Consider the following 12,590-nt stretch of genomic DNA (forward strand, 5'->3'; position numbering starts at 1 on the left):
CTAGCTTTAATGTGGTCACAGAAGTTCCACCTCAGCACTATGCACTAAGCACTATACTGTAAGCATTCCTTTTAGTTTGCAAAGACATCTAGCAGGCTCAATTAATTCCTTTACCTATAGTAGGTGACTTTCCATGCCATCTGCGTTCTTACTGTTTTGTCTCATTAATGAAACGATGCTCTAAACCACTGCCACAGTCACAGAAGGCCCTGAAAACAGCAAAATAGATGCTTGGACATGAAAAGATTATTTCATACCCCAGCATGTGTGAGTGGTTTGGAGATAGAGATGGGCCAGGGCAGGAAAATCCACGTAGCTGCAGATCCGCTAGCTAATCTTTTGTAGAGGGATAGAACAACAGTTGCAAGGGATAATGCAGCCTTCAGTCATTGCCTCTTTGATAGGAGGATTTCTTTTTCCACACCTCTTGCACAGCAATATACACACAGCTTATTTACTTAGGTTGTGTGTAGGGATGAGGTTTTGCCTAAATTAATTTTAAACTGCTACTGATACATTAGATGCAAATTATTTTCTTGCCCATGTTTAATATAATTAAATAAATGATGTAGATTAGATTTACTACAAAAAGTATTCCAGTTCTAATCCATCAGTGTTACTTTCATGAGTTAGGTAAAATTTCCCATGATAGATGGAAAGTATACCAGCCAATGTTAACTTTTGTTATACACAGTAATCATGTATATATTTCTTCCAAAGATTATTCCAAATATTTTTTTAATTTTAAAAAAATAAATATTTTTTTAATTTCCTTTGTTTTAATATTATTTCCTCCCAGTAACTTAAAGCTGTCAGTCTATAGTGAGTGGAGTATTTTTGTAGAGAACAAGAATTTTTTTATTAAAGACAGACATTTTAAATAAAAACCACATTGTCCTAAATGTAAAACACTGATAGATTATTCATATAAAGAAAAGAGGCAAACCTTTAAAAGTTAAAATCCATTTCAATTTTAACATTTGCAGAACATGTGTTGCCACACTTGTTATACCACTACATGCTGTAGCTCCTTTTTTAATATTCTCTTTGTGATCCTGACAGTACAGAGGATCACCTTAAAAATATTTATAAACTTTACTTGTGCAATACATTCAAGTATTCATTACAAGATCACCTCTGTGTAAATGCATTATTCACTCAACCTGCCCTCATGGCACTCACTGTCACATTGTTCTTGTTACACACATGATTTGTGTCATTCAAATTGTTACCAGTGTGCGGAAACTTCCAAATGCAACTTGGGCAGAGTCTAAAGGGGGCTAAGCTGGAGTAACATATGCCCCAAGAAGCCTGCTTTAACTAACACATCTTTAAACCCTCTTGTTATTGCCTTTTAAACCTTCCTGTTACTGCATTTGCTGCTCGTCTATTTTTTAATAAATGAGTGACACCTACTAATACACAGTATATCAAAGTCAGAAGTGTTGTGTAAGGAGATACTGTCTGGGTAGTGGGTGTAAATCTAAGGTGGTTTAACATACCTGCTGAAGGAGTTAAAAGAAGGTGTAAATTACACCAACCTGGACTCCTGCAATCTCATCTGTGAACTTCTAAATGCTTTGTACAGCCACATAGTTTTGTACTAATACTTAACTGTAGAAATGTGTACAATTTTAAAAATAAATAAATAAAATAAAAAAAATAAATAAAATAAGTAAATAAACAAAATTGTTTAGAATAAAGTTTGTTTTATGTCATCTTTCATAGTCATGGTATCTAATATAATGAGTTAAGTGCTCATATAATAATTCAGTGACTGTAGGAAACCTGAAGAGTCCATTCAGTGATTACCACAGAGGGGTCTGCTGCCACAGGGAAAAGAGTTAGTCTCCAAAAGATGCTCTTCTCCATGTCACCTCTTGGCCTGAACAAATAACATCCCTTACCAGACAAGAGATAAGATGGCTAATAGGGGATCTGGAAAGTTGACAAATGCCTGTTCGCACTACAGGAAGCTCCCACTTCTGCTAGGGAATAAGAAAAATGGCTAGTGGCCCCATTGAAGTCACCTGTTGTCTTGCTGCTGTCCTGCTAAACTCTAGTGATAGTCCATGGATCGAGCCCAACATAAATCCTGAGTCTGCAATCCTTGGACCTATTGAAGTGGCAGGCAATGGCAGCCTCTTGCCAGCCAACAGCAGTCATAACAAATGAGCAGAATCACTGACTAATCAGAGCCAACACGAGCTTTGCGTTAAGGGGAGAGGAACCACTTTGGTCTGAGTTATGATGTGTATTTTGGCCCGGTGGCTGAAACAGGGACACTTAAGTTTTGTAGAAATACCCAGTTTGATTGTGCGCTTAAAATATTTGCATGCCCTTGAATGGATCTTTGACTATTGTGCAGTGGAAATTAGAGGCATAAAAAAGTAGCTAAGTAATGGCACTTCTACAAGTGCCCCACTCAAGTGTTGCAGTTTAAAATCAGCTTTGGATATAAGATAAGGTGTCAGAGTGCACTCTGAAACCAAATCCTTTTGGCTCAGTAGCAAGCTATAACCATTGTAGCCATTCTTAAACAGTGAACTTCATGATGATGCAACAAGGAACTGGCTTTGGTAGGTTGAAGCTTTCTCAAATTCAACCATAAAATATATCCTTTTTTGAGCTTTAAATTCCATTCTGATAGCTGATACTCAGCTGCCTAATTTCTGTTCTCATATCCCCTTCTGAATGCTTTATCCCTCACCCTCCCTCTTGTCCATCCTCCAACCAATGTTGGTCTGGTTTCCATAAAGGTAGGAAGGGCAAAAAAGTGTGCCTGGAGGGGTTTGGAGTGGAAAAACTAAATTTTAGTGTTTTTGAGGAGAAAAGGGAGAGAGACTTTATGGGCCATGCCCTTTATATAGACATTTACACCCATGCAAAACTGCTGCCAAATCAGAATGGTGGTGACAATTTGCACAGTCACAAACATCTACAAAAGTTGCAGGTTAGTATAGAATCAGGCCCACAGTCTACAATGGAAGAAAAATGTTGCCCTCAATAAGTGAGCATTAGTCAAGAAAACTCTTTCTGATGGGGTGGGAAGAATAAAGGCAAGACTCCTGTTGGGAGAGAGTCATAGTTACTGAATAGGAGAGCCCAGTTTAAGGGCAGAAATTGAACTCAAGAGCAGGGCAATTCTACTGAAGAACTATCTGAGTGTAGGACTAAGCAATACACATAGTGAGTACTCTACCACCAAAATGGGGAAGCGTTGGTATAAGCAGTGCCGCCACGACAAGGCCCTTCCCCTTAGGCACTGGTTATAGGGGAAAAAAAGTCTTTATAGTAATATGTAAAAAATTCAAGGTAACAGGACAGGGGAGCACAATTGATGCCCCTTTGTCAGTGCTCAATATGAAGGGAGACACTACAACGGCCATTAGCCACCATTTTAGCAGTGGTCCAGCCCACATTCCAACAAGGCATTCAGATCATAGATAGCAAAAGGTAACAGGTTTCAGAGTAGCAGCTGTGTTAGTCTGTATTCGCAAAAAGAAAAGGAGTACTTGTGGCACCTTAGAGACTAACAAATTTATTTGAGCATAAGCTTTCATGAGCTACAGCTTACTTCACAATGCATCCAATGAAGTGAGCTGTAGCTCATGAAAGCTTATGCTCAAATAAATTTGTTAGTCTCTAAGATGCCACAGGTACTCCTTTTCTTTTTGCAAAAGGTAACAGGAACATTTCTTCAATAATATTTGTATTTTTGAATGCTGGCTGCTCTGAATATATTTGTAAATCAGTATTGTCAGCTATCTCTTCTGGAAGTGGCATAGCTAGTGCTGTAAGCACAAAATGGAGACTGTAGTAGGGCAGCCCTGACACTAACTTGTTCTGGAGCCTTCAGCATGTTGCTTTACTTCATTGTCTCCTCGTCTGAAACAAATAAGAATAATCTTTCTTACCTATGTCAAATAACATTTGTGAGGCTGGATTAGTTGAACTCAGCCTCACAAGTTACCAGTTGCATTGATGTTTCCCAGGGCACAGTGTTCCCACTGGCAGAAAGTCTGCTTGGAGGGGTTCCAACACTCCAAGATGCCTCTGCAGCCCCAAAGTGGCCAATGCTGGCTGGGATGGATGAAGGACTAGATGTCCAGTAGATGTGTTGATTCAGCATGTTCCCCTAAACAGCCTCCTTTGGAGTTCTGAATATCTTCTGAATATTCTACCTTTCCTGGTAGAAACTTTGAGGAAGATAACACCAACACTGCTTTTCCTTCATCAAGGTGAATCTCTCCTGAAGTGTAGCTGCCCTTACCAATGCAGAAAGGTGCAAGTTGCAATCTCCTGCACAAGCAGTGATGAATCAAACCCTCTGTTTGCAGAGTTATTATTATGGATCAGGCGGTTAAATAATTTAGGTTGTTTTGGTTACTAGTATGTTTTGGATTGCTATCAGTAGAAGGAACCATTAACGATTCAACAAGTACCTGGATATTTGTAGTAACGATAGCCTCTTCCTGTACTTAGAACAGGAGATGCCACAATACCTCTGTCACTGCAGCATGGCAAATTCTGAATGCCTGCTCTCCTTGAAGCATGCTATTTAATTGTCCTTCCAGTACCTTTTGCTGCAGTATTTTCAAGATTTTGTAACTTATTATCAAGGCCCTTTTTTGGACGTAGGTGTCAAATGTTAGATGATGATATCAGTTTTGGGAATGTCTTGGTAGGTGCCTAGGTCCAGATGCTCACATTCTCACTGATAACAATTCAGTCATGCCCATTTACACCAGCTGAGAGTCAGGCCCTTTGATTTGCTTTGAATTAACATAACTTTTGTGGTATATTCAAACACCTTCTAAGGTGTCTTAATACAAATGAACAATTGCCCCACTAAAATCTGCAGCTAAGGGAGCATATATTCCACTCCAGGGGATCATCTTTTCTTCTTCTGACCTACAGCTTTATTGGTTCCGTTGTCCTTCCTTCTCTGGTGCTGCTGCTCTGTCCCTGATAACATTGCCTGAAAAGTGGCATGTTTAAGGTGGGGAGTAACCGGGATTGGAAGGCTGATATAATGGTTATGATGATTGGATTATAGACTTATTTCTTTATTAAATATACTCTATAGCTTTATGCAAAACCTTAACATTTTCTGTGTTAAACATGAAGGATGGAAAATTAAGCACCACTTTTTATTGCCTAGAATGAGATCAGTAGCCTGAGAGGTAGATTATACAATATTACAGACTGGGTCAAGTCCAGCTAAAATTCTTAGATTTTACATCTCTAGGCATGTTTCTTTGTTTATACATCTCTATATAAAAAGGATTTTTTTTAAAAAAGGTGGGGAAGATATAAGTTTAATTGAAATTACTGAAAATTATAACCATGTACACTAGCAAATCACAAAAACTGTCTTGATTTCCTCTGGTAATATGTAAGATTCCTAATTTAACTCCACAAATGCTTAAACCTAAGTGAACCATCCTCTGCAGCCTGAGAACCTTTTGAGCAAAAATTACTAACTGTATTGTACTTTGGGATGGAGGTGTGGGGGAAGGTAGTAAGATGTGATCATAAAACTTACTTCTATTAGTGAAGTATTCCAGTGGGTCTTTCAAAGCAACAGGGCAGAACGCTACTCCAGTGCACTCTAGCTCTTATGTAAATGTTTTTGATTTTATCACAGATTTGTGGGAATCTGGATCTGTTTAAATTATCAATGGTCTCCCTTTATGGATGTGTACTTCCCATTATTAACAATTGTTACCAGACAAATAATAATGAATGATTTATTCAAAGAATTCAGCCTCTTTTATTTGTGAATTGACCACTTTTTGTTCAATTCAATAGTTATTAAAAATTAATCACATAATAATTTCTATACATAATTCTTAGTGTGTAGCTGTTTGGAAGCAGTTCACAGTGAGCATCTGATTTTTGAGTGGAAGCATAAGTAACATCATATGTCTGTTTCCTAACTGGATTAATATAACTCTTAGAATTACATTTCTAGCCCAAACATTGCAAATAGTCCCATTGAGTTCAATAAGATGTTCTGCATGACTAGAACCTACCTTGTGAATAAAGATTTATTGATTTTTTTTGCCTATATAATTATAAAGAATCAGTATATTTAGTATTTTTTACTTTATATTACCTCTCTGACACAAAATAAAAAAGATCACAATATATTTTGCACTGCATGAAAAATGAGTTTTATGTTTACTTACCAAGATTTTAAATCTCTCCAATTTTCTTGTATAAATCTGACCTTACCTCTTGTTTGTACAACTTTGCTTACTGAGGAAGCAGTAATTTACAAAAAATTGTATGTGAGATGTATTATTAAATTCTGTATTATAAACAAGTGCAGTCCTGTCTCCATTGAAATTTATTGCCATTGACTTTAAAGTGGCCAGGATTTCACCCTATACGTCTAAGATGTATGTGTAAATTGGACAGTTATAACATTTATCCCTAGTTTTCTTAGACTCTAATCTCTTTGGGGCAGGCAATTCTTTTTGTTCCATGTTTGTGCAGCACCTATTACAATGAGATCCTGCTCCCTAACTGGAGCTCCAGTCTGCTACGATAATACAAATAGTAGTTTACAAAAAATAAGGTCCCTACAAGAATAAGCGCGCCCCTCATCCCCCTGCATCTTTCTGTCAGATCCAGAAGGGTGTACACCTACTTCTGCACAGAGCTCCATATAGTAATAACAGCGTGACAGCATACACGTGATTTTTAGAAGTATTTCTAAAGAACTTACCGCTGCTGTCCTGTCCACCTCGCACCGGCTACTCAGAATGAAACAGGCCTCAGCATCATCCATCCTAAAAGCAAATGGAGAAAGCAAAAACTATCAAATGTTATATATTTATATTTAAGCCACCATGTCATCTGTGACAGCAATCCAAGTGTGCACAATTCGTACAGCATAAATTCTTGCTATGAACTTGTATTTCTAACATTTAATGATAGCTTTATGCCTAGAAGATTATTGGACAAAAGTTTTAAGTCAGCTATTTTCATGTATTTTCTGAATGTCAGCTATTTCTGAGTTTCGCCACAGTCAGCTGTTTCTGAGTTTCGCCACATAGTCATTCTCAGTAACTATGGCTCTGGTCTTGTGGTACACTTTTCACTAATACCAAGAGGAGTTCTGCCTCGGCAAAAGCTGAAGAATTCAGCCTAATCTCAGTACTTTGTAAAATGCCTTGGGGTATCATGAGTACAAAAGGTGATATGTGGAACCAATGTATTCACTCTAAGAGTACAATAATTTATGTCTCTTTAACCAACCTATGTGATCGGGGACTCTTTACTGAGAAGAATAGACAGGGCTGTAACCAGAGCTGATCCAGAGAATAGAAGGGTGTGCTGTTTTCCAGGTGCTAAGATACAGGATGTAGATCTGAGGTTGAAAAGGATCCTAAAGGGAGTGGGAAAGAATCCCCTAATTATCCTTCATGTGTGAACAACTGATTCGGCTAGATTCTCGCTGGAAAGTATTAAGGGAGACTGTGCTAGACTGGGGAAGACGCTTAAGGAAATTGAGGCTCAGGTGATCTTCAGTGGGATTCTGCCTGTTCCTAGAGAAGGGCAACAAAGGTGTGACAGGATTATGACTATCAACAGATGGCTTAGGCAGTGGTGATATAAGGAGGGCTTTGGGATGTATGGCCACTGGGAGGCATTCATGGACAGAGGACAGTTCTCTTGGGTTTGGACTTCATCTGAGTAGGGAAGGAAATAGACTTCTAGGATGGAAGCTGGCACAACTGATAAAGAGAGCTTTAAACTAGGAATTTGGGGGAGATGGTTGGGAGATTTCCAGGTAATCTCCACCCCGGATTTTAGCATTGAGAGGGAAGAAAACGAAGTCAGAAACGATACAGCCATGGGTAGGAGAATGGATATAAGGAGAAAGGGCAGTGTGGATACCAGTCTAATAGGTTATACTGGCCGTAGAATGACCGTCCCTAATTGGGTACAGAATGTGAGTGAGGCCAAACAGCAAAAATTAAGATGTTTGTACACTAATGCGAGGAGCCTAGGTAACAAAATGGAGGAACTAGAGCTACGGGTGCAGGAAGTGAAACCAGATATTATAGGGATAACAGAAACATGGTGGAATAGTAGTCATGACTGGACTACAGGTATTGAAGGGTATGTGCTGTTTAGGAAAGACAGAAATAAAGGTAAAGGTGGTGGAGTAGCATTGTATATCAATGATGAGGTAGAATGTTAAGAAATAAGAAGCGATGCAATGGATAAGACAGAGTCAGTCTGGGCAAAAATTACACTGGGGAAGAAAACTACTTGAGCTTGGGATAGTGCTTGGAGTGTGTTATAGACCACCGGGATCTAATTTGAATATGGATAGAGCCCTCTAATGTTTTTAATGAAGTAAATACTAATGGATTTAAATACTGTGTGATTTGTTAGTCTCTAAGGTGCCACAAGTCCTCCTTTTCTTTTTGTGGATACAGACTAACACGGCTGCTACTCTGAAACCTGCGTGATCATGGAAGACTTTAACTTCCCAGATATAGACTGGAGAACGAATGCTAGTAATAATAATAGGGCTCAGATTTTCCTAGATGCGATAGCTGATGGATTCCTTCATCAAGTAGTTGCTGAACCGACTACAGGGGATGCCATTTTAGATTTGGTTTTGGTGAGTAGTGAGGACCTCATAGAAGAAATGGTTGTAGGGGACAATCTTGGTTCAAGTGATCATGAGCTAATTCAGTGCAAACTGAACGGAAGGATTAACAAAAATAAATCTGCAACTAGGGTTTTTTATTTCAAAAGGACTGACTTTCAAAAATTAAGGAAATTAGTTAGGGAAGTGGATTGGACTAAAGAACGTATGGATCTAAAGGTAGAGGAGGCCTTGGATTACTTTAAGTCAAAGCTGCAGAAACTATTGGAAGCCTGCATCCCAAGAAAGGGGAAAAAATTCATAGGCAGGAGTTGTAGACAAGCTGGATGAGCAAGCATCTCAGAGAGGTGATTAAGAAAAAGCAGAAAGTATACAGGGAGTGGAAGATGGGAGGGATCAGCAAGGCAAGCTACCTTATTGAGGTCAGAACATGTGGGGATAAAGTGAGACAGGCTAAAAGCCAAGTAGAGTTGGACCTTGCAAAGGGAATTAAAACCAATAGTAAAAGGTTCTATAGCCATATAAATAAGAAGAAAACAAAGAAAGAAGAAGTGGGACCCCTAAACACTGAGGATGGAGTGGAGATCAAGGATAATCTAGGCATAGCCCAATAGCTAAACAAATACTTTGCCTCAGTTTTTAATAAGGCTAATGAGGATCTTAGGGATAATGGTAGCATGACAAACGGGAATCAGGATATGGAGGTAGATATTACCATATCTGATGCAGAAGCGAAAGTCGAACAGCTTAATGGGACTAAATCGGGGGGCCCAGATAATCTTCATCCAAGAATATTAAAGGAATTGGCACCTGAAATTGCAAGCCCATTAGCAAGAATTTTTAATGAATCTGTAAACTCAGGGGTTCTACCGTATGACTGGAGAATTGCAAACATAGTTCCTATTTTTAAGAAAGGGGAAAAAAAGTGATCCGGGTAACTACAGGCCTGTTAGCTTGACATCTGTAGTATGCAAGGTCTTGGAAAAAATTTTGAAGGAGAAAGTAGTTAAGGACATTCAGGTCAAAGGTAAATGGGACAAAATACAACATGGTTTTACAAAAGGTAGGATCGTGCCAAACCAACCTGATCTCCTTCTTTGAGAAGATAACAGATTTTTTTAGACAAAGGAAACGCAAAGGATCTAATTTACCTAGATTTCAGTAAGGCGTTTGATACCATGCCACATGGGGAATTATTAGTTAAATTGGAAAACATGGGGATCAATATGAAAATTGAAAGGTGGATAAGGAATTGATTAACAGGAAAACTACAGCGGGTCCTACTGAAAGGTGAACTGTTCGGCTGGAGGGAGGTTACCAGTGGAGTTCCCCAGGGATAAGTATGGGGACCAGTCTTATTTAATCTTTTTATTACTGACCTCGGCACAAAAAGTGGGAGTGTGCTAATAAAGTTTGCAGATGACACAAAGCTGGGAGGTATTGCCAATTTAGAGAGAGACCGGATATCATACAGGAAGATTTGGATGACTTTGTAAACTGGCGTAATAGTAATAGGATTAAATTTAATAGTGAGAAGTGTAAGGTTATGCATTTAGGGATTAATAACAAGAATTTTAGTTATAAACTGGGGACACATCAATTAGAAGTAACGGAGGAGAAGGACCTTGGAATATTGGTTGATCATAGGATGACTATGAGCCGCCAATGTGATATGGCCGTGAAAAAAGCTAATGCAGTCTTGGGATGCATCAGACGAGGTATTTCCAGTAGAGATAAGGAGGTTTTAGTACCGTTACACAAGGCACTGGTGAGACCTCATCTGGAATGCTGTGTTCAGTTCTGGTCTTCCATGTTTAAGAAGAATGAATTCAAACTGGAACAGGTACAGAGAAGGGCTACTAGGATGATCCAAGGAATGGAAAACCTGTATTATGAAAGGAGACTCAAGGAGCTTGGCTTGTTTAGCCTAACTAAAAGAAGGTTGAGGGGAGCTATGATTGCTCTCTATAAATATATCAGAGGGATAAATACTAGGGAGGGAGAGGAATTATTTAAGCTCAGTACCAGTGTGGACACAAGAACAAATGGATATAAACTGGTAATTGGAAATTTAGACTTGAAATTTGACAAAGGTTTTTAACCATCAGAGGAGTGAAGTTTTGGAATAGCCTTCCAAGGGAAGGGGGGGGGGGGCAAAAGACCTTTCTGGCTTTAAGTTTAGACTCAATAAGTTTATGGAGGAGATGGTATGATGGGATAACGTGATTTTGGCAATTAATTGACCTTTAACTATTCATAGTAAATAGGCCCAGTGGCCTGTGATGGGATGCTAGATGGGGTGGAATCTGAGTTACTACAGAGAATTCTTTCCTGGGTATCTGGCTGGTGAATCTTGCCCACATGCTCAGGGTTTAGCTTATCACCATATTTGGGGTCGGGAAGGAATTTTCCTCCAGGCGGATTGGAAGAGGCCCTGGAGGTTTTTCGCCTTCCTCTGTAGCATGGGGCATGGGTCACTTGCTGGAGGATTCTCTGCTCCTTGAAGTCTTTAAACCACGGTTTGAGGACTTCAATAGTTCAGACATAGGTGAGAGGTTTTCTGCAGGAGTGGATGGGTGAGATTCTTCCCTTATGCAAGAGGTCAGACTAGATGATCATAATGGTCCCTTCTGACCTTAATATCTATGAATGTATCTATGAATCTAATCACCTTCAGATACATCAGGGTACTTTTCTGTTCATAACTCAATTTCCTATCTTAGGTATAATGATATGCACTACCAGTAAGAATGTATGAAAAGTTCATGTTGTACTGATACTTAGTCCTTCTGAGGCACAGAGAATTAAGTGATTTGTGTATGGTCACACTGAATCAATTGCAAAGCTGGTATATTGAATGCAAGTCTCATGATTCGATCTTCTATATGGTATTGAGATGTTAGAAATTTGGAAAAATGTTCCACCTGACTGCTTTTTGAAGAAATTTCTGATTTTGAGATCAATATGTCTCATGTTAAAACAAAAATGTATTTTTTCAGATGTACAATTTGAAATTGGAATCCCCTTAAATGTACATAAAAACATCTATTTTAAAGCCAAAGCTAAAACATCATATATCATTGTTTAAATTTAAATTAAATCCATTGTAGAGTATATGACAGATACAGATTTGAACACTAAATTATAGGGCAAATTTTGCTTCATATCGTGTGTATCCCCATTAGTATCCATGGGCTTGAACAAGTGAAATAGAAAAGAATTTGGCATGTGTACCATTTTAGAAATGTTACTCAGTCAAACCTTGCTGATGTTAATTAATCAATGTAAAGCAAGGTCCTAGTTCCAGAAGCACTTATTAATGTATTTCAATTTTATTAATACTAGTAGACTCGTCATTTTCCTGGATTTTATAATATGACATTAGAGGATGCTTTCAATAGCATTACTCAAATACACAAAGTTAAATATATGCATAAGTGTTTGCTGGTCTGGTCCCAAAAGTCAGAATTTAAAATTTTGGAACATTCCTAAATATTGTCCGTTTACATATCTGTACAAGTTGGATAAACTTGTTACATTTCTGGGGATGGTAAATAGTGGTTCCTCAGAAGAATAATGATGTGGGTGAGAATATATCAAATTAATTGCATTGTATTAGAATCTTTCTGTTTCTCATTGCAATGCAGTTACATAATATTTTTTTCTAGGGCATCTTAAAATATAATCACATTTTATATCTCATTATTGATGATGAAATGTTAAATAGGAAATACAATTAGATATTGACATTAGATTAGCACAAGATTACCGTCCATTGAAGACTGCTGCTCAATGGGCAAAATTCATCCTCGAACCTAGAGCCAGCACAAAACCTATGTCCCACTTCAAATCCTATTTACCTACTCAAAATAGGAGTTCCAGGGGATTTAAATGTTGGCCTTGTGCTGACTCCTTGCAAATTAGCTAATTTCATCAAACGTGATAGAGGACATCT

The 12,590-nt window shown here is 38.3% G+C and overlaps 1 protein-coding gene across 4 annotated transcripts in view; it reads right to left on the reverse strand.

Moving 5' to 3' along the window:
- Positions 1–12,590, reverse strand: part of KCNT2 (potassium sodium-activated channel subfamily T member 2) — a 288,779-nt gene that overhangs the window by 118,805 nt on the left and 157,384 nt on the right. For all 4 annotated transcript variants that reach the window (XM_038413119.2, XM_038413120.2, XM_043490799.1 and 1 more), the window contains exon 13: positions 6,737–6,800. In XM_038413119.2, coding sequence (XP_038269047.1) covers positions 6,737–6,800 — 64 coding nt within the window. The remainder of the gene's footprint in view (positions 1–6,736; positions 6,801–12,590) is intronic.

The sequence above is a fragment of the Dermochelys coriacea genome, chromosome 8 (assembly GCF_009764565.3).
Source record: "Dermochelys coriacea isolate rDerCor1 chromosome 8, rDerCor1.pri.v4, whole genome shotgun sequence".
Lineage (NCBI taxonomy): Eukaryota > Metazoa > Chordata > Testudines > Dermochelyidae > Dermochelys > Dermochelys coriacea.